Source organism: Pocillopora verrucosa, chromosome 10, assembly GCF_036669915.1.
Source record: "Pocillopora verrucosa isolate sample1 chromosome 10, ASM3666991v2, whole genome shotgun sequence".
In the NCBI taxonomy this organism is placed as follows: Eukaryota; Metazoa; Cnidaria; class Anthozoa; order Scleractinia; family Pocilloporidae; genus Pocillopora; species Pocillopora verrucosa.
The window spans coordinates 4,860,415-4,882,318 of record NC_089321.1 but is presented as its reverse complement, the minus strand read 5'-3'; the positions used below and the strand labels follow the sequence as shown (position 1 = coordinate 4,882,318).

The 21,904-nt window shown below is 41.0% G+C and overlaps 2 protein-coding genes across 2 annotated transcripts in view; both read right to left on the bottom strand.

Annotated features, from left to right (window-relative positions):
- Positions 1 to 27: 27 nt before the first annotated feature.
- On the bottom strand, positions 28 to 4,282 carry LOC131771376 (neuropeptide FF receptor 2). Its single transcript, XM_059087153.2, has 3 exons — positions 3,271 to 4,282; positions 1,363 to 1,549; positions 28 to 820 (listed from the first exon to the last, which is right to left on the bottom strand). The coding sequence occupies exons 1-3, from the start codon at positions 4,195 to 4,197 to the stop codon at positions 729 to 731; spliced, it is 1,206 nt and encodes a 401-aa protein (XP_058943136.2). The 5' UTR covers positions 4,198 to 4,282; the 3' UTR covers positions 28 to 728.
- Positions 4,283 to 4,875: 593 nt separating this feature from the next.
- The window catches only part of LOC131771359 (sacsin-like), a 25,307-nt gene continuing 8,278 nt past the window's right edge, over positions 4,876 to 21,904 (bottom strand). The window contains exons 7-11 of the mRNA XM_066173037.1: positions 21,668 to 21,904; positions 20,730 to 21,301; positions 9,423 to 20,473; positions 8,143 to 8,422; positions 4,876 to 7,023 (exon numbers count right to left, since the gene is read on the bottom strand). The exon at positions 21,668 to 21,904 is cut by the window's right edge and continues 775 nt beyond it. Of these exons, the coding sequence (XP_066029134.1) occupies positions 8,144 to 8,422; positions 9,423 to 20,473; positions 20,730 to 21,301; positions 21,668 to 21,904 (12,139 nt within the window). The 3' untranslated portion in view covers positions 4,876 to 7,023; position 8,143. The remainder of the gene's footprint in view (positions 7,024 to 8,142; positions 8,423 to 9,422; positions 20,474 to 20,729; positions 21,302 to 21,667) is intronic.

Sequence of the window (21,904 nt, the reverse complement as noted above, 5' to 3'; positions counted from 1 at the left end):
GATTAACGCAAACGGACGAAAAGTTCAAATCCCTTTTTTTTCAGCGCGAAGGAAAGGAAAGGAAAAACATAGAACCAAAATGGCAGAGTTCCGGTTTCCGCCAGGCGCGTTATTTGAGGAAAACACACACACAATTGCAATAAAAAAAAACAAACACTCTTTGGAGGGGTGGGGATGAGTGGATTGAGGAAGGTCACAAACACTTCGGTTTTTCCCCAGATCTCTAAATTCCTGGTTGTGTGTGTAGTTCAGTGGTTGCTGAGCATTTTGTGCAGATCCTACGCATACCAGGAGCTTTCTTGTTTGCCATTAGTGTAGCAAGAGCCGGGGAAGTCATAGTCTGCGTCGAAGGCCATAACTCAGGCAAACAAAACTAAATTAATCTATCTAAAAATTTATCATAACACCGGGAAAATCAGTTTTATTCTTTCAGATGGGATGTAGGATGGATCAAAGAATTGAAAATGTAACTAACTACATGAGTTCTTTTTCAAGACTTTCCTTGACTACAGTTTTATGCCTTGAATGTTAATTGAACAAATACAGAGGTCAGCCAATCTATTTCAGACATCTTAGTTTGTTCCTAGAGCAAAACGAATGATTCCTTGATGTTAGGTCCGGGAACAACTAAATCGAGCGCAGGCGAGTACACACAGGCTGTAAAAAATTCTTAAATGTGGACTATTATCAATATCATCGGTCGAACTGTGACAGGACATTTAACAGCTTTAAACCTGCTCGCCCTTTCCCGCAGAAATGCCGGACGATGTCACTGAAGTTGTGATCACCTCTGTCGGCTTACTTCGTAACTTGAGACAGTCTATAAAAGAGAAAAGAGAGAGAAATGAACCTTCTTGAGCTTGTAAGCAGCAAAAATCTACTAAACCAATAAAGACAAGACAACAATAATCATGCCGGAAAAAGAATCCACTCCGCAAACTTTACTTCGATTGTCTCTTTACTTAAACGCGACTCCAAAGACTTTGAGAAAATTGTCAAAGTTGTTTGAGTGGTCCTTCATTTAGTGGTAGTAGAAATGCTTAATCCTCAGATTTACGCCGTTTTTCCTCGTCTTGCGAGGGAAATGAACGCGGGATAATTTCCCAACAAGCGGTTGATAATCGAGCCTAAAACTTAAAAAAGCTTTCTTTCAACGAGCGTTTCCTTTAAAGATCTCTGACGATCAAAACTTATTCTTGCGCTAGCCTTTGCTCTCAGTTAGAAACTTTCTCTTACCAAGAAGAGTAATAAATCTTCATTTAAACACTTAAATAGTGACTAAATACACGTCAGTTTGAGCAGTGAAAAGGAATAAATATAAATGAAAGTTGTTAAGGCGTTTGACTCATTAACTTTACGCACCTTTGCAAAGGCTGAAAATCTTATCACGAATAAATTGGAATACTGCCATGTAACCGTCTCTAAACTCCTGAAGAAACACGGCGAAGAAAACAGGGTTGAGACTAGGTGACAAAAACGATACTGCTATAACATATTGGGAGAATTCAGCGCTGATCTGATGACCGGACATAATGCACCCGACAGCAACCTGGGAAAAGCAAATAGTCAAAGTAAGTTTGAGATTTTGCTGGAATTTAATTCTTCGAGCTAACTTGAGTCCGGAAAAATTAATTTCCGGAAAAAAAAATGAAAAACCAACGCAAACATCCGAGTAAGTAGATTTTAAATTGGCATAAATTCAATGCACTGATCTTGTTTCATTGATCTCTGGCCAAATATCTCATAGTTGTGCTAAGCGGATAACGGATAAAGTTAAAGGGGCGCTCTGATGGGCTACTCGAACTTCGAATATCTGTTTCTATTCACCGGCGAGCACTGAACTCGCTATTACATCCCATCGTTTTAGTGTTTACTAAAACAACTATACATTGGCTTTGAGCAAAAGATTATGATCTCTGACTGCTTTTAACCCTTTAACTCTTAGAGTGATTAGTATCTAATTTCTCCTCACAATATCATCCCTGAATCAACCATTAAAGTTATGAGAATAGATGGAATGATCACCAACTTGAGAAGCTCATGATTGTTACATTAATTCTCCTTTTCAGCACCAAAGGAGATGTGTGGAGAACCGAGTGTGGAGAATATGCATTCTGATGTTAAAATGCAAGGATTTAAAAATCCGTCTGTTATGCCGAGCTCCTAAAACGGGTTCTTCCCATATTTTTTGGCAATCACACACATGCAGGCCTGACCAAACATTTAAATTGATTATCAATTAATTTTGATATCAACCGATATTAACATCAGAAATCAATGTACAAAGGTGAAAGAGAAAAGTTATTGCACTCCAATATAATCGATATTAATTGTTTGGCTTCTAGTGTCATTGATTTCCATCGGTTGTTTTCCAGTTTGCATTGCTGATATTTATTACAGCTGTTCTTGGTCAATTCACGCCGATATTAACAGATTAATCGATGGGGTCAGTTAATTGATATCGAGTATTATTGGCTAATGAGTATAACATCAACCTACATGATTTCCGTGACCGATTCTTGGCGATTGACAACCACCAGCTTTTCAAAGTAAGACTCAACAGTGGTGAACTAATCAATCTCTTCTCTTAAAGTTCCTGAGTTGTGAACAGATCTGAGAGGGTGAAGTGTCATAAAAGAAAGTGTCTTTAAACAAAATTTTACTAATTTTACATTTGGAGCCTCTTTTCCACAAAATTTTCCTTTATCTGTCTTTCGGAAGCCTTTCTGAAATTTTCCTTATAAAAATTTCTCACGCGAATCCAGACAACGAGGAAAACATCGAAGCTGGTGCATCTTACACTTGCCTGAAAACAAATCATGCCGCAAAAGAAATTGCAAGAGAAACGCTATCTTGGAGTGCCCATTTCTCTTTCAAGTTCTTGTATGTCGATGAAGTTATAAAACAACTCCATTCTTATCGGAAAAAAAACTTTTTTTGGTTCGTCTTGTCACGAGCGTGGTACAAAGAAAAAACTCTGAGACCCCAACACGAGTCGAATTTAGACCTCAAGTATTTTCAATCTATTTCATGGCTAACTGTTTAAAAGTAAATAACAAAAAGTACTAAAAAATGAATAAAGATTGCGAAACTTGGTGAAGCAAATCTCCGCGCGTGGGCAAAAAAACTAACAATGATAATAACAGTGCGTCAAAGTAAACAAGAAGTGGCGCCGGAATTATTTGTGAAACTAAATCATAATCTTCCATCAACCAGAATATTTTCGTCCACAGGTATTAAGTTAAAAAACTAGATCAAAATGATACCTACCATTACAGGAATCCAGGTCACGTGAAATGTCAGACCCAGCACACATATCATCTTAGCAAAGTCTCTCTCGGCTCCGAGTCTTCGACTGTACAGGACAAAAGACTTGGACGTGCGTATCGCAGAAGTACCGCCCAGAGAGTAACCCGAACAATTAAAACAACCTAGAACATTGTGGACAATCTGCAGTAATAAACAGGCACTGCTGCTCATCAACAGAGCGAATAAAAACGTATAATCAGAGTTCTGTCTTGGATAGCTTATTTGCTCTAGGGAACAAAATAAAATCGTTAAGTTTTCTTTAGGTAAAGTTTTAGAACTGTGCGATTGCGTCGTCAGTGTTTTCCCTTCCGGACCCAGGCCGATGTAAGGCAACGAGGCAATTAACAAGGCCACAATGGCTATGCCTACAACTAAATTAGCAATAACGAGGGACGAGTTTCGCAAATTTTCCCTGTGTTTTTGCTCGTGCCTCGAGCAGGCTAAAGATGACGAGATTCTGTCGCCTATACTTCGATAGATTCCTCGCGCAGTCATGGCTAAGTAGGAGGTGTAGTTGAGCGTTGTAATTATAAACAGCGATGCCAACTTGAACCACATAAACATCAGGTGAAATATCTCGCAAATCGCCGGTCTTTCAACGTGGTTTGACCGCTGACTTCTAGGGCAGTTGTTGTACAGCAAGAGGTATATCGGCACTGGTATACAAACAGTTAAAAAGTCCACTAAAATCAGTGACATCAACAAAACGTCTCTGCTCGTTCGACCGCATCGTGTCCGAAGCTTCGCGTAGCACACCACACATGGAAAAATATTCAGGAAAAAGCCAAAAGCTCCTACCAATAGCAAATACAAATTCATGGAGCTTAGAAAGGAGCACTTTAAGCTCATTTCAGGTGAGTCGTGGTGGTGATTTTCTATATGAGCCATTCTGATCACGTATAATTTCTGGTGGCTATCGATCCTTCTTTATCGTTTGGTCTACACAGCAGAATATCGACTCGTGCGGTTTTGATGTCGCGCCAGATAAATGTCATTTATCGGGTAAACAAAGGATCGATTAAATTGCTTGAGGCCAGAGGCACTAAAAATACATCTTTCAAATACCCTTTTGAACAGAGGTTTTCAATGTAAACAAACGTCTCGACAGGCTCACAAAATTCAAAGTCTAGAGCGGAAATGTTCAAGAAAGAACGGGTAAAAATAATGAATATGACGAATGCAAAAGAAAAATTGCATGGGTGGCCCGGGATAAACGAAATATTTTCCGCACAATAATTCAATAAATATTAAAAAAAAATTGTTTCGACCTGTCTAGCCTTAGTCTTAGCCTAGTCTTGCTACCTCTCATTTTAAGGAACTTTTAGAAGCTTTCTAAAATGTTCTGATTAATTTCAACAATTTCTGATCTGCAAGCAGCACTTGACCGGGTAAAACTTCAGGTGATATTTGTGGCCGTATATTTTGGACTCTGCAATGTTCGTTAAGAAATTGAAAAATGTGATCAGTAAATGTAGAAAAGCATGTAACCGTGTTTCTTTTTTTTTCTTCTTCTTTATTTTTTTTATTTTTTTTATTTTTTTACTCTTCTCTGACAGGTCTAAAAAAAGCAAGAATTTAACCGATGAAAGACAAATCAGCCGGACAAGGGTTTGTTTTGATAACAAATAAGGCCAATGTTAATCCACAAAGCTTGCATGGAACTCACAGCAACAATGATATTTTGCTTTGGAGATTCCTTTGTCATAAGGTTTTACTATAGCATTGAAGATTTGCGTATACTTTTGAACTGCAATAGACGTTACTTTAACAATGTCACTTTGACACATGGTCTTTTAGTTTTCCACAACTATATATTTCGCCTTCGAAATTAAAAACTTCCCTCTACCTGTAGATAAACGGCTTAAAAGGTCGCAGAAGATGCTATGTGGGTAGCCATAAGAATTAGTCTGGAATTTCTCATGTTTTACAAAGATACGAAGGAGGGCCAGCTTAAAATTGACAGACATGAATAGGGAATATGAAGGCTAAAACCTAAGACTGTAGGCAATCTAGCAAACTTCTGCTCATGATAGTTTACTGGTTTTACATCATAACTAAAGAATGACTAATAGCTAAAACAAGAGTGAGCTTTCACCTCCTGTAAGTTCTAGCTGACATGACCACGACAAATGTGTAACTAATCTGAAACAGATAAAAAGCTGCTGCTGCTGACACAGATTAAGAATTACAGAGCGGATTGGGCCAGTGCCAGCTACGTTAACTCTTAAATGATTCCTGACCCTTGCGACAGTGATGTAGACTATCTGGATGAGCCAGTTTCGTTAGAGAAGTTGTGAGTAGCCCAACTGATCGGCGGTAGAAGTAGCAGGAGTCACATTTGAATGAATAAGGAATGACATGAAGAAACCTAGTCAAATTGTCCTGTTCTGTGTCTTTCGCTTGTAATTTTTTTGGGCTGTTTTTTTTTCGCTTGATGGTCTTATTTGGCTTCTGCATTTATTGATTTGATTAGGATTAACTTGAGAAAGAAGGGGGAAACTTGTTGCTTTCAGTTCTTTTTCCTTTTTTTTTTCTTGCTCCTGTTTACATTTGCTTTTTGTTTCCTTTCAGTTTGGTGAACAATCATCCAGGTCAATTTTTTCCTTATCGGCTTGGTTTTCCAGGAAGTAACAGAAACCAAAATGCAGTTGCTCGATAACTCTGAAGTTTGGTTATCTGTAGGTGAATTGAAAGTACATGTATTTGTTTTGAAAGTTTCAGGAGAACTTTCATAGTCTTCTCTTGTAGTAGTTGATTGGTCAAAGTCGTTCCTTCAGTAGTTTGATATTTCAAATAAAATTTTAGAGAACAATTTTTCTCTGATCCAGAAAATCAGACATGAACACTTCTTCCTGCACAGTTAAAAAAATTTGCGCATCAGGCTTAGAGCCACCTTAATTGTCAAAACCCTTACGGTGGCTCTGAAGCGCATGTATAAATCAGAAACTTAGATTTGATATGCTGACTGCAATTCAATAATAAGGTGTTTTTAAAGGCTATGGAGGTGCAAAGGCATTGTGTGTCGCAAAAATGATCACAACATGTTGAGAGATCGATCATAGAGCAATTATGAAATCATTTCTAGGGTATGTACGTAAAACCGTGGTAATATCGATCCATCGGGAACTAGTTTATGCCGACTTCTAAAGCAGATACCTTTATTGGTTGGAGTGTCTCTAACAAACTTTGCGTGGCACTTTAACTAAATTTTAGTCTACATAAATAATGTACACACTTACGTCTCAAAAGATGCACGATGGCAGTTTCGAGGCTTGGCAATTTATAAAAGAAATATCTTGAATTTCAGAGAAAAAAGTAAACTCGGTCGTTCTACCCAACTCACAATTAAATTTAGCTATCTATAAAAAGTTAAGTATTCGTGGAATACAGCTTTTCCTATTAGAGGCTTTTTACCGAGCACTGAACGCGCATATCACCGGTTTTGTAGTCTAGAGGTACATGAAAAAATGATTTTGATCTGATCTAATCTCCGATAAAGCAGATCAAGATATATTTTAATGCTAACTTTAAAAAAAACTGCCTTTGGGAAGGTAGGTTCTTAGATCGAGGGCGTTACAAAAAATGACAAGTTGTACGGTCGTGATCAAAATAATTCTAGTTTTGGAAGATGCACGAAATGGTTGTCACATTGCTGGCACATTGGACAACCATGCTTGAACTCTATCCTTGCATCGAATCCTAACCAGCTTGACCCTGTAAAATGAAATTAATTTAACACCATTAAAATTTAGTATAATCTGCAAGTGGAGAGTTGTCAAAACTGAGGAAAATAGTATTCGGTACTTGAAGAATTGTAGCAATTTCAAAAGCAAATCTATCTTAACTTTACAATTTCCTGAAAGATTTGCTTTTAGAGTAGTATAGATAGTTCCAACATCAAACAAATCGAATTTTTCGGTGTCCAGCTCATGTCATGATTAAGGGAAAATCGAGATAAACAATCAGAGTGGAGCCATACTCCCAAGGCCTCGTATTGCATCATATACTATGTATGCTTGAAAACAAAAGTTTGTTACAGTGAGTGATGAGGTATGCTTCATAATTTCTTTCTTTAAGTTTGTCCAAACATTTTTTTTTCAGGCTACGTTCATGAATACAAGAAAAAGCAAAAGTGAAAATTCAAATGGTCTTATTAACTTAAAATCAATAAAAATGTGAAGCACAACGTATCATGTTCCACTTTGATTCAGCATTGTTATAATAAATTTTAAAAAAAGCTTATACCTCCCTTTTCCAATCTCCCTTTAAGCTGCCAATAAGCGACCAATTCTTCTATTTTGAGGGCTTTACACCTCCTGATAAAACTTTTCTTTTATTATCATTCCATTATTAGCACTTGCAACAACAACAAAATTTGCACATCCTGCTCCTTATCGCCAAAGGAAATTTGCTTTAGAAATAGTATACACAAACAACTATTCCACCCTTGCTTTTGATCATGACCAGTTAGGCATGCACAAACAATAAAATGCGCAAAAGCTAAAAAGTTGTTGTAGTGAATTAGTTCAGTTTTTGGCTTTTAATTCTGAAGAGTTACATGGATTGGTGGCACCTGAGTATCTCATTCATATCATACGCAAATGCAAGCGGCCTAGTTTCCTTTCCACTTTCGTTATAAAACGTATCGCACCTGATTCTTCAGCCTCACGGTTCTGAAACGTGCTGCTTGACGAAATTTTGTCTCGTCACCGTAACTCATGTCAAAAAGGTAGCCGCAATGACCTAAATTTGAACTGCACGTTCTCTTGAATTAGAGGCATTCAGTAAAAATACTTTTCCCCTGAGTTTTGTTAATTTCTTTTCAGCTCTCACCTTAGGTTATCCTGCTCTGTACGCGTGCAACAATTTTCCTAACAAGCTGCAAGGCCTGCTGGGCCATCTCGGCAGAATAGACCTCATTTGGAATCTGGGGAAAACGCATTCTGTCTGGGTAACGCATGCATGTAGAATCACCAACTAGACACTCTAACTGCCTTGCTAGATTTAATAGCTCGGGGTCATTTAGATCGTGGCAATTCTCTTCGAGGTTGTGAACCCTCGTCCTGTCAGTATCTACTGTATACTGTGCCGCCTTCAAAGCCTTCTCTGCTGCCTGTGAAGAAGAAAAAAATAAAAAACTTCAGCCCCCTTCGATTTTTGAGTCATGTTCAAGTCGATCCCGTTTAATGTTTCTTTCAGAACCTCATCTAAAGATAGAAAACGATTCAAATCCGAGAGAAAAAAAAACCCGTTAAAACTGCCTTCGTCAGTGGTAATCTAACATAGAGTTGATATGCCAGGCTTCCAAACAGCACCTTTGTTTGGAAGCCTGGCATATCAACTCCGCCCACGCTCCTTTAAATCGTGATGATGGCGGCTTACCATCTGACGCCTATTTACACCTTGTCAGAGAAAAGGGCAGCTAATTAGTGAGCACATAAAATGACTTCTCGTTGCAGCGATTAGAGCACCCCTGATGAAGGTACTAGACAGGACTGTCGAGACGTTGGGTTCATGAATTGCAACTTCTCGCATTCATTAAATCTTTAACTCCATAGTAGCATCAAACCATATCTGAGATACGATTAGTTATGAAAATAAAAGTTGCTTAACTAACTTAGCCAAAGGGATTGTATCATTATATCAAGTGCTATATCTTAACATTGAAATGATGATGACAGAACATCAAAACTATCATAACTGATAAGTAAAGAGGGTAAGTTTCTAAAGAAACCATGGTGCTGCGTCGGTGGTAGAGAGTAACAGGGTAATTCAGTATTATCAACTGGGTTGTTATTGTAAATTGGCCACCGTAATGAATTTTAAAGCTGACGTTTCGAGCGTTTGCCTTTCGTCAATACCTAACGCTCAAAGCGTCACCCTTAAAATTCTTTACGGCGGCCAATTTACGTTATCAACTCAACTTATAATGCTAAATCACCCTACTTTCACTACTATCCTATACTATCACTAATATTATATAAACTAAGGTGTTATACAGGGATTTCCGGCCCTTCGCTTACTCGTGAGCTATCGAGTTGAACACTCGAAGAGAAGTTCCATATCTAATGTACTCATGTATTATTCACTCTATAACTGATATGTACTCTTACCTGGTGACATTTGAAGCAAGCCCACTCATAAGAAGGTCTTTCGTAAATAATATCATTGTTTGCTGCCTCGAAATCCGCAGTTGCTTGTTTGAACCAACGTCTGGCCTCCCTTGGTTGAGGATTCTTCCCACGACACGGTGGTCTTCCTCTGTATCTCTGGCGCTGCGTGTTGTGTCCCATTGCACGCCCTCCCCATAAATCAAAGAGCCTCCTGTAGGACCCCCCTCCAGAACTTGAGCTTGGGATTCCCCGTGGCTCCCCTCTATACAACCGTGAAACTTCGCTTTGTATGTGCTGACATACCTCTTTGCAGAATTCCTCATCGCCTACGTTTTTATCAGGGTGCCACCGCAAATACAACCGCTTGATTACTTTTCGTCTATTGTCTTCTGGAAGAGTCCAAGCTTCCAGCAGAAGGTCTGAAATCTCAGCGAAAACTCTCTGTCTGTTTCTTGGGGTAGGGGGCTGCCTAGGCCTATCACACAGGACCATCGCAGTTGAAGATGACTCGGTCAAACGGTGGAATTTGTACAGGTCCGTAGCATCGACAATTTTCTCTTGGCCATTTCCAATGTTGATTCTGTAACGCCTTGTCAGGCGGTTGTTACATTCACTCGATACTTCTTCGATAATTACAGCGTATATATAGGTAGCATCTCCTTCCTCTCTAACTAAACTTGGGTCATGAAGCTCATATCCAACATAGTCGTCAGGTTCAAACTCTTGAAAGTCATCATTTAGGCGATGGTGATCTTCTTGGGGAATAAAACTACCAGGCGGCGGCAGAATTTCTAGCTCTTCTGCAGAAAAGGAGTCATCTGGTCGAACGCTCAAGTTATCTAAGTGGGACCGTATGGCACCTAGGGGACATTTCAGCATATGAGGAATTAATAACGCCCTTCTTCCAAGAAGTCCTTCACATATTTCCTCAACTACACTAGATACTAATAACGTAGTAAAGTCGTCTTCACTTCTTTCTGTTAAGGCATTGATATATACCCTTGATGTTTCCTCACCGGAAACCATCATTTTGTCCACGAAGTAGGGAACGTCTGCCTCACTAGCTGGGATGGGTTCGTCATTGCAGAATAATGTAGTTTTGAGACTGTAGACGGAATAAACCTCGAGGCTGCGTAGCCTTATCTTGATGTTTGCCATCATGTTGTCATCACCCTCTCTTTCTTGTCTACAGTTCTCGTCGCGAATTAGTCTCGCAATACCGTAAAAAAAATGCAGAGATGAAAGCTGGTGTCTGAAGTGGGTCATCGCAGTACTCGTTAGATTTTCAACACTTGGAGAAGTGAGCTTTTCTTTGACAACATTGGAAAGTAATTTTGGCCTCAAAGACTCAGGTAACTTCATCACGAGCTCTTTGTAATTGACGCTTGTTGTATTGCAGGTCACTCCCATGAGGCGAAGGTCAAGTAAGAGGTTCTTTCGGAAATTGTGCAATCGATCACGGAAAGAAGTCGGGACATCATTGAAAATCAGCTCTGAAGACTTGTGCAAATAGAGAGGTATTACAATAGTAGTGCCCTCCGTCCCCACGCTTGTGAGAGTCAATCCTGGTAGGTAGAGCTGAGAAATTGCTTTTAACTCTTCATTATTTTGCTGAACTGTATCAAAGAAACCTCTTACTGCACTTTTACATATGTTTACTTCATTCGGGTCCAGTTTGGAACCGTGGCACCTTTTTCGCAGTAAGTCCAATACCATTGCATAGTGGACCGGAGTAACAAATTTTGAGCAGCCAAGGTTCCGGAAAAAAGGATGAAACCTACCGAATTCCTTAGGAATTCCATAGAGGAACGGTTTAATCTCAAGGTGCTCGTAGAGCTCAAGGACTGCTTGACGAGGTAAGATGAATTTTTGGCCATTATCAACCAAAATGCAAGGTGTATTTGCAAGTGTTTTCTTTACGTCTATCCCTCTGAGAAAGTTGGTATTCAAGAATGAGTAAATACGTTCCATTACTTTCATCATGCATCGTCTTTTATGGAAAGAGTTTGTTCTTTCACTGCTTCTTTCAACTTCTTCACATAACGTTTCGCAGTGAGCGACCACAAGGTCCACTGAAGGCTTTTCTTGAATCTGAAGTTGGAACACAAACGAATCGTAGTATTGCTTCATTTCAGTATCCGAAGGGAAGTCGTGGACAAAATCATGAGAACGATGCCTTGGATTCGCCCATTTCGGAAGTAAATTTGCTTTCGTCCAAACAGTCTCAGTATAATCTACTGGAACTGCCCCATGGAAGGCGAAATGTGGAGACTGACGACCAGTGAAACCCCCAAACGGTAAGCAAATTTCTTGGAGGTCTTCTCTGACTGGATCTCCCACTACAAAAGGGATGTTGCAGATGTCTTGCAACAATCCTTCAACCACTACGTTGTCTCGGTTGATGAGATGTTCGACCAATACTTGAGATTTCTGGCGGGTATTATCACTTGGGGCTGATGAAGCCTCCTGTGCCACTTCAGTAGCAAACGTTATAAAGCAATCTTTGGAAATAATGTGAGTTAGACCTATTTGCCGTAAAAACGTCAGCCATTGTGGTTTGTCGAAAGGGTCCATTGGAAACAGACGTTTTGGAAGCATAGTGCTGAAAACTTTGTTTTCATGGTCAAAAAAACAGGATGCAGTCTTCAGACTTCCATCTGATGAGGGAACGAGCGGGGTATTTCTCAAACATTCCAACAATTTCCGCTTCTCTTCACCCTCTGCTTTTTCTAAGATATTTTTCCGGATATATGTCAGGTGAGATTCTCTTCCTTCTTTGCTAAGGATGGAGAAATTTGGCAAAATAAAGATGCAATAGATGTCAACAGCAGAGAAGAATTCCAGCGCGAGAAACTTGAAGAGCTCAGAAATACTTTTCTGGGATTCCAGAAAAACGATGTCTAGCTCACTCTCTATTACATCAATTTCGTCTCGTGGTATTCCAGTTGGTAGGACACAAACCCTCCGATCACTGAGTCTTATTAATCCACCATGGGTTGCAGGATAAACAGAAAGTCTTCTCAAGGTTTCCCTCTCGTTTCCTCCCAAGCATTTCAGACTTTTGCTAAAATATTCCAGGATGGTAATACATTCCGAAGTATTCAGTCTTCCGTCCAATGACTGCGGCTCTGAAACCATCTTATGATCGAGTGAAGTAAGAAGTGACGCAGGTGACTTCAAAGACGACACCAGCATGCGAGCGAGAATAGTAGATTTTGAAGAAAAAAACAAATCTAGGCTGGTGGGTAAAAGTACACCTAAGTTAAGTTCAGGCAAGCCAATCTTTCGCAAGATATCAACAAGTTTAGAGTTTGAAGAATCTGCACTTCCGAAATCCAAGGCAGATGCCGCTAGCCCAAGAGGCAACAGGTAGTGTTTGATAGGAGGAGGTGTCCTGTTATGACGGAAGGAAACCAGTGGTGTTTCTTTTTCCGTTATATCTTTCTCGGTAACCGGAAGAATGCTCCAGTTCAACAGAGGTGCGAGCAATTTTTGGATCTCTTCGATCTTTCTCTCTTCGTTTGGTTTTAAACTAGTAATAACATCTTCCACAAGCTCGGACAGAAAAATCCAGGTCTTGAATATCCATTTTCGGTTGGGTATCTCTCCCTGGTTTGGGTACCACTGAGTAAATCTTCTACTTCCATATGTGTCTACTGGTAGAGTCTGAGGTAGATTGGTGGCGAAAGAGGCGGCATCCAGATGCTTCAGAGAAGTTAGCTTAACTTTGTCAGTGCCGTTAAAAATACAACCATAAAGAAGGTCGTGAAGGAAAATTTGCGGAGACCTTGGTAAAAGATCTCTATGTTTTGAGAGGAATTTGGGGTGTTTACTCGAAAACAGTTGGAGACGCTGGTCGTGAGTAAGTAGGAGTGGGAGACCTGGTAAATCGCTGAGGAAACTGTCATCCAAGCGGCAATACAGCAATACGGTGGTTACTCCAAGGGCACTTTTAAGTGTTGTTTCCTGAACGTCGCAAGGAATTGGTCCAATCGTACACAAAGGATCGTCCCAATTGAAAGTTTTATAGAAATCAATCACCTCACGAGGAGAAATGCAGCGGGTCGCAACTCCAGCTCGCTGAAACGAATCATGCAATGCCAACGAGAAGACAACCAGGTTGAAACCACTCCCAAGTAAAATATCCCTCAACAGTTTGCGTTTTTTCGCTTGTTTCTCTTCTTTACGCGCATGAGGCGATACTGCAAAGGGCCCTTTTTCTTCAAGATCGTTAAAAAATGCTTGATGCTTCCCAATACCTGCCGGTGGAAGCCAAGTAATCTCAGCAGTTGGGCTTTCTGCAGTAATCTTTGCTGAACAATCAAGGGATCTCTTTCTAACCACGGGCAGAATCTTCAATTTCATCCTGGTCATTTCACGATAGACAGAATCAACCAGTGTCTTCCAGTACTTATCAGCAGGTATCTGACAAGGAAAAAATGATTCGTAGACGTTTATTTTGCTCAAGATCTCAGTTTCAGTTTCATGTTTCGTATCATGGGTGGTGGACAATTTAAGAAAATCCCGCACCTCGACCAGCATCGTGATGTAGCATGACGCGACGACATCTTGCAACAACAAATTATTCCAGTCACTCCGGTATCCACCACAGTTCTCGTCATCTCTCCACAAACTTCTTCTTGACTCGTGGTCTAACGCAAAGTGGCCATTAACGTGAACCGGGAGGTTTGTCTCAAGAGGGAGAGGTAGAAAACAGTAAGCTTTCTTTTGTCTTGGAGAAGAATACCTCAGATGATTCTTCTCCAAAAGACAGGCAATACCACCGCGAGGAAGCATTCCAAGTTCTTGCTTCTTAAAGGCGTCAATTATACTTTCTTCTACATCTTTTTCAAAACCAACCTTTTGCACAATGCGCCACTTTTCCGCGTTTCCAGAAGTGTCTCTTATGTTCAAGAGGTAGGAAACTTTTTTTATTGGTATCTTTCTTGGATCAATTCCCTCTCTCTCTTTGGCCAACTTGGAAATCTGTTTGATGTGATCAGCAAATGCTTTTCTCTTGGCTTCATCTTTTTTTGACATCTCTGCTTCAACTGTATAGGAATTCACTAGATTTTTACTTGCTGCATCGATCTCACAAACGGTTATCTTCCTGACGTTGTTCACAAAGAGCAGAACCTCAAACATTTCTTCTTTAAGCCCTTCCATCATAACATCTAGTTCTTTAACTGATACAGAGTTTGAAGAAATTTCCGACTCGCGAGCCACGTCTTTGGTCCTCAGCGGGAATCTGAACATGGTTGCGTTGTCAATCTTAAAGTGATCTAACAAGTAGCAAGGAAATACATCCGGGAACTTCTTACTTAGGGTGGCTGTATCTTTGAACTTACCTCCTGGCGCTAAAGGAGTGGCGCCCGGAACATACTTGCAATGTGGGTCAAATACACACAGTACATCGCCAATCTCCTTTCCCTGGGACATAAAGGACGGTACATCAGTTAGGTGGTAAACAGCATTGAAGCCCACCCCGTACTGGCCAGTTTTGTTTGGATCTTCACCCTTAGTACCCTCGCCGAGATTCTGAATGCCTTGAAGATCAGAATTGGTGAAAGGCTTGTTGTTATACACACATAAAGCGGGGCCCTGTAGAGTTTTCCAACAATCTCCAAACACCTTTTCATCTGGATGGTGTCTTGGGTCTTTAATAAAACAAATCTCGGTTGCCTGTGCGTCGTCTGCATTTTGAAGAAGTTCTTTCAAAATTTCTCTTTCGCAAGGGTAACACTGAAGAATGCGTTTCAGGCGATTTGTAAGTTTCTCTTTCTGTCCAAACGGCATTCTAACCATGTGGAAACGCAGAGCCTCATCTCTTCGAGTTTTTACACCGATAAGCTCACAAGTTGGCCATGGAATTTTTGCATGAACAAAATTCACTCCTTCTTCGTCAGGTATCCATGGACAATCCTTAATGCAAAGCTCGGATATCGCCCTCATCACTCCCGATGAGTCAGGAAGGTAAATGGTTCCCGGCTCGTTTCGCAATGAAGCAGAGTCACTTCTGCTTCCTTGTAGTCTTTCTCCAAGTTGATCTGCCAGACGTGCTGCTACTTTGAGGTTTTTCTCGTCAAGTTTGTTTTCAGGAAATAACTCTTTGATCTGCCGTAGAGCTAAGATAAAATCTTTCTCGTCAAAACATTCTTTGACACCGGAGACTCTCAGTAGCTTGGGAAAATCTTCTGCCAGCCGTTTTGGAAGCTGGTAAAGATATGGTGCGCAGTCATCGTTGAGATGAAAAGCCACCTGACTAGGGTAAAGAAACTCTCTTTCATATAAAATAAATTTCTCGTTTTGTGGAAAGTCTTTGATGGTTTCACCCTTACTGATGGCCTTTTCTAGGTAGGAGTAGACTGCTCTACATACTGAGTCAATTTCTTCGACTGCCTTGGCGTTTGACGACTCAAATTCGGAACACATTACTACTTTCAGTTGCAAAATAACATGGTTTAGCTTTGCTTGTTTTTTGCTAAGCTCGAGAAACTCTTTAACATCTCGAGAGATAGACAACCCGATGAGCGGCTTTAAGCTACACAAGCGATACTTTTCACTTTCTAGAAACACATCTTTTGGAGCGAAGAGCTCATTTTTATCATATTCATCGGTCTTCCAAGGTAAAGGAAAGTTAACAGGTTTACTAAGAGCTGGAAGAAAATGAGCCTCCAGTATTCGTTGTCTTGTGAGGTCTGAATAGGTTTCATCTTTGCGCCTAATCTTCTTCTCCAGAGAATTTACAAATTCCATTGCTCTCTCCTCCGCCGCTTTACTGTTTACAGCGTTTAGTTTATTGATGCTTTCAGCTCTTTCCGCCATTTCCTGCCAGGGAAGATAATCCGATGCCATCCCTAAGAGCTCAAGCTTTGCAAGTCGTCCAGGATTCAGAAAGGTTTCTGCATTTCCACATGGAAATCTGCCATCTTCAGGTAGAAAGAGGGGAGCAGCATCTTTGCCTGGGTGAATGAGCTCAGAAGGACGTCTAAGAGAGTTTCCAAGTGGAGATGCCGGAATACAAGAATGAGTTTTGACCAAATCATCGCAGTTGTTATCCATTGCATGCAACACAAGCTTATCTCTCATATCCGAAGGAACTGCGGATATATTCGGGAAAAAGACTTGACGAAGAAATCTATTTTTGTCATAGATCTTTGAGTTAAAAACTTCCCCACTTCCACAGCTTTGGAAAGAATTCACCACAGACAAAGGGACATCAATAACCACTGCCCGTTTGCTCATTAAAAGCTGGAAAACTTTGAACGAAGTATCGCCAATCGAAGGATCGTTTCGAAGAACTGGATGAAGAAGTACCACCTCACTGACAGTAAACCAGTTCTCTCCATCAGAAAACAAAGCGTGAGTTCCCATAGATATCTGCCTGTAAAATGACTGCGTGAGGTGTCGGAGGTTTGGCAATACTTCATCGGCTTTTGGCCACAAAGAATGGAACCTATAAGATTCGTCAGTTGGAGCAATTGACTTTAGATCTTCTAAGAGGCACACATAAGCTGAGCAAATGGAATCTACCATCAGCGCTTTGTTCCAGTCAACCCCATAACAATCTTTGTCGCCTTCGAGTTTTTCTTGTAAATGGCGTCTGTTCGCAGCTAATGCAAAAGCCCCATTTACATGTACTGGAAGGCCACTATGGATAGGAAGAGGAAGGTAGCAGAAAAGAGTCCCGTTGACATCTATTCCATCATCATTCTTAAAAACAGGCACAGGCACAAATTTGTCGGCGCTGTTCGCAGCCACCTGCACAGCCACCCCTCCTGATGGAAGAAGGCTAAAATCATTCTCAGCAAACTTCAGTGCAAGTCCGTCTCCCATGGAGGAGACTATAAGCCAGGTTGTACATTCGGGATGAATGGTTGCCACATCAGGTTTAAAGAAGCGTAGACCGCATTCCGTGAAGACGCAGTGGACGTTAACCTTCATAGAGGACTTTGTCAGTTCGATTACCTGTCCCGTTCTAAATGCTCGAACAACTCGTGATGACGCTTGGAGGAAACTGCATTGCTTCAAAAAATTCTGGTCATCGAAGCTCAAAATGTTCGCGGTGGGAGGAAGGGAAACAGGGACGGACAAGGCTCTTACTATTCCATCCTGAGACAATGATTTGGTGACCTTGAACATCAATTTGACTGTTTCGTCTTGAACTTCGGGTGTGTTCAAAGAAAAAATGCTCACGCGGAGGACGTTCTGTGTGAAGAGAAGTAAGGTTTCGGCTCCTTTAATTAGCGTAAGCAGTAATTCTCGCATTTGCGAGTCGTCATACGCCAGTTTCTTTATCTCACTTTTCAAAGCCTGCTCACTTGTTCTCAACGGAAATCGAAACAGAGTACCATTGAAAGAGTTGTCCTCTTTTTGGAGATCTAAATCGCAGCCAAATATACCATTGAATGGTTTGAACTGGTTTTTAAATTTACGAAGCCTGGTCACATCTTTGTTGACATTGATCTTCATTCCAGGCGTCGTTTTGTTCTTTAGAGCCTTCCCGAGATACGACGTATGTGGATCAAAAATTACAAAGCTGTTTCTGCTTATGAACATGGGAACATCTGTTAAATTGTATACTGCATTGAAGCCCAGTCCAAACCTGCCAATCTTTTCGGTGTCGTGCTGTTTCGTTGCTTCGTTCAATTTTGTAATGTTCTCAAAGTCTTCATCCTTAAATGTTGCATCATTGTAAACCCACAACGCGGGGCCTTGGCAACCCCTCATTCCCTCGTCAATCAAACAAGTCATTGCTTTCTCATTCGTTCTCTCGTCATACAGAAATTTGACTTCTGTGGCGCCAGCATCGTCGGCGTTTTGAATTAGTTCTTTCAGAACTGAAAAGCCATCCGTGTACTCTTCGAGTAGGCGATTGAGTCGGGTGGTAAGTTTTTCTCCCTGTCCAAACTCTTCTCCAATGGCCAGCTCATCAGCGTCAAGCAGTCGGTTTGTTATAATTGGCACGCCAAGACGCTCAGCGGTTACATTTGGGACATTTGGGTGTACGTAAAAGTAGTCGATTTCCTCGTCGTCAATTTGTTCCCCATACATGCAACTTTCTACGGGCTGAAGTCTGACACAGGAGTTGTCTTCTTGATAAGTTGGGATCAGGATCTCTCCTTGAAGCGCCTCAGATAACTCTCCACTCGCCAACTCGTTCAGGATATTGACAGATAACTGAAGATCGTGTTTAACTTCAGAAGGGCTCATGACACTTCCGCTGTCGTGTTTTGCCTTGATCATCCTTAGGACCCTTAACAGAACAGATGGATCGCATTCCTTCTGCATACCAAAGTATCCAAAAAGACGACAGTGCTGCCCGAAGTCCAGAGGAAGACAACGTATGTAAGGTGCGAGATCAATCGATGGCCTTGTGGCAAGTAAGTGACTGGGTAAGGAAAATCCATCTCCATTCCATACCCAAGGAAAGACGTTGGTGGCGTCAAATGCCTCATCCACATTATGGTGGTGCTCACCAAGAAACCTGTATATTTCGGTCAGCATCACAATGAAGTAAGGTTTCTGCTCTGGTGAGTAGCACCTCACCGCAGTTTCTAAATGGTGGACTACTAGGTTTACAGGGGGTTCATCTTGCCAGCCGAAAAACTGACTGATTGTTTCGGTTCTACCCACGTCAACAACAGGCATTACAGATCCAATTAGGTTTGCAAATTGGTGACTCTTTAATTCAGCGGGCTTGAAAAATCTTTTACTTTCTTCATCTTCTGTTTTCCAATACGGAAGGCAGGGAGGGTAACCATAGGGTCGCTGTTCTTGTCTTGAAACCCAAGGAATGGTTCTCAGTAAAATCCACAATTGTTGTCCGCTAACCAGGTCCAGCATCTTTTGAGGATCCTCCTTGAGAAAGTGCAAGATTCTTTTAGATTTCTCCTTTAACGACGGAAGGTTGGCAAACTTACTTATCATCTTCGCACTCTGATAGAGGTCGGTCGCGGTGACGTCATCCTCGCCTTTCATTCCCAGTTCTTCAAGAATCACAAGTACTGAAGGGCTACCGTATGTAGAGGAAGGAAAAACATCCTCATGGACGAACAGATTCTTGATAATGACGTTTCTAGGGTCAAATAGCTCACAAGGCCTTGCTCGTCCTTTCTGCCTGGAAACGAAAGCCAAGTCCTGCAAATTCCTCTTGAAATAAGCATTCTTTCGAAAAGCACTTGCATAACGATCCAACACATGCTCCATCAGCTTGTCAATTTGTTCTTCCGAGTAGCATCCTCGCTTGATGTCTGGAAATACAACCTGACAAAGCAGCTCGACGGGCGTTAGAATCTCAACTCCAAGCAGACGTGCAAACGTCATTGAATCGTCTTGAGAAACATCAACGAGGTCTCTTCTCAGTGTAATTGGAAGGGGCTCAGGGGGTGCGGCACACAGACCTTCCTTCGCTGACACGAATTTCTTCGCCAAAGTCTCAAGAACTGGTAGAGAGCACAGAACATCATACTCCTCTTGATACAACTGCTTGCATTTGATATTGACCAAGAATGATCTCAGGAGTTGTTTTTCCTTGGTAGAAAGCACTATACGTACAATTTCGAAAAGTTTTCCGTTAGTCATCATACTTGAGGACACCACCATTGCTTTCAAAACACCTTGAACGGATGGCGGATGTACAAACCTTCTTGAAACAGCTGGGTGGTGGCCAATGAACGAGGGATAATCGGTCATGATAAGCACACCAAGCTTGACGAGAATATCTGATACATCATCGTCTAGGCAATGACCATAAAAGTGTTTCAATACTACTCTGGAAGGTTCACAAAGTCGCGCCAAGGTGACGGGTATCTTTGAGATGTTTAGCGGAAGCAGCGGTAGGTTACCGAGACTGAGAATATCGTCTGCATCGGCAAAACAATTTTGCAGATATCTCCACACGACCCTGATCCACTCTTTGGGTGGATGGTTATGGTTTCGATCATCAGGATACCACGAGACGGCGTTTCCCTTCCTCCACTCAAGCGGTAATGCTTGTTGAAGAAGAGATTTTACATGATCTTTACGGAGTATGCGCAACTGTGTGGATCCTGAAAGAAAGTTAGATGTCTAAAATTGACTGCTTCTTTGGTGAAAAACCAGCCAAAAAGGAATTGGGCACACGACCAAAATAACTTTCAAGGATGCAATAAAACTAGGCTAAACGTCAGACGCGCAACATTTAAATCTTTAATAGCTGAATTTTGTGTGACAGGGGTAGCTACTTGGGGTTTTTTAGTTCGGGAACCATGTCAAAGGAATCGATAGTCTTACATCAAGAACTATCAAATGAGAAAGTAATTTTACCTTGCTTTCCTGCGGGTTCAAGCCTCTCCGTGATTGCCTCACCGATCGTTTCATCCAAAAAACGATGTTCTAGCCCTGGAAAAAGTTCTCGGGGATGTTCCCTGGAGCAGATATACACAGGTTCCGATTGGTTGTTGAATTTTATGAAGTTCCCATCGGAAATAGGCAAAAGCTCCAAATCACAGAGCGAGTCAAACTTGCCATCTTTAAGACAAAAATTAAGAAGCAAAAGTTTTTCGTGCCTATTAAGTTTCTTGTAAAATGACGGAATTTTCTTCATGGTCGATCTCACGAGGCTGGGTTTGATTTCCTCGATAGAGGTATACTTAGTAATAGCCGTGATGACGTGTTTTGGTGCAGAGACAACGGGAACGTTAGCTGACAGCAACACTCGAAGAACGACTTCTCTGGTTTCATTTTGTTCAAGTAGGTCAAAAATCGCTTCTTCCACTGTAATCCAGCGTCGAGAATCTGCATCGGTGTAAACAACATTGTGCTGTAAAAGTATACTAAAAAAAGGATTGATGAGCTTCGTCCACTTCTGGTCAATGCAGGTAATATTTGGCCACGCTCTGCAAGACAACAACCAAGATATCTTGATCACATCGAATTTTAAAGCAGCAAGATTGTTGCTGTAAAACATATCAAACGTGGATTTCTTCGTAATTAACTTCAACGACATGTGTTTATCATAATGAAGGTAACCCGTGACTGTTGATTTAAAATCTAAGATCAGAAAAAAGCTATTTAGATTACCGAGCGTTAGTAATAAAAATGATCACGAAGTACTACTTAACTCTGAGAATCTTTCATAGACAAGAATTCATCATGCACGCATGTATATGTGGGCTACCACCTTGTTATTGGTTATGACTTTCTGGTCCCATTTAGCTGAAGAAAGCTTAATGGTGAGTGAATTGATAGATATTAGCACTTACTTGTAAATTAATGTTCTTGGTAGAAAACACGAGACCCATTTTGTAGCTTGCAAAATTAGGGTGGCATATGCCCTTGGTGTGGCTTCCTCCAGGAGACACTTATTCCACAACAGTGACTTGTCAGTCAGTTTCCGCCGACCCATACTTTCTCGCTCTTCTTGATCTGCATTTGGAGACTTGATATATCGCCTATTTTGACTTAAAGCGAAGAATCCATTTATGTGCACCGGCAGACCT

What these genes read in the sequence shown, in the direction of transcription:
- LOC131771376 (XM_059087153.2), bottom strand. Translation starts at nt 4,197, where the DNA reads ATGGCTCATATAGAAAATCACCACCACGACTCACCTGAAATGAGCTTA. An exon ending in TGACCTGGATTCCTGTAATG is followed by an intron (nt 1,550 to 3,270) that starts GTAGGTATCATT and finishes TGCTTTTCCCAG; the next exon opens with GTTGCTGTCGGGTGCATTAT. An exon ending in GATTTTCAGCCTTTGCAAAG is followed by an intron (nt 821 to 1,362) that starts GTGCGTAAAGTT and finishes TCTCTTTTATAG; the next exon opens with ACTGTCTCAAGTTACGAAGT.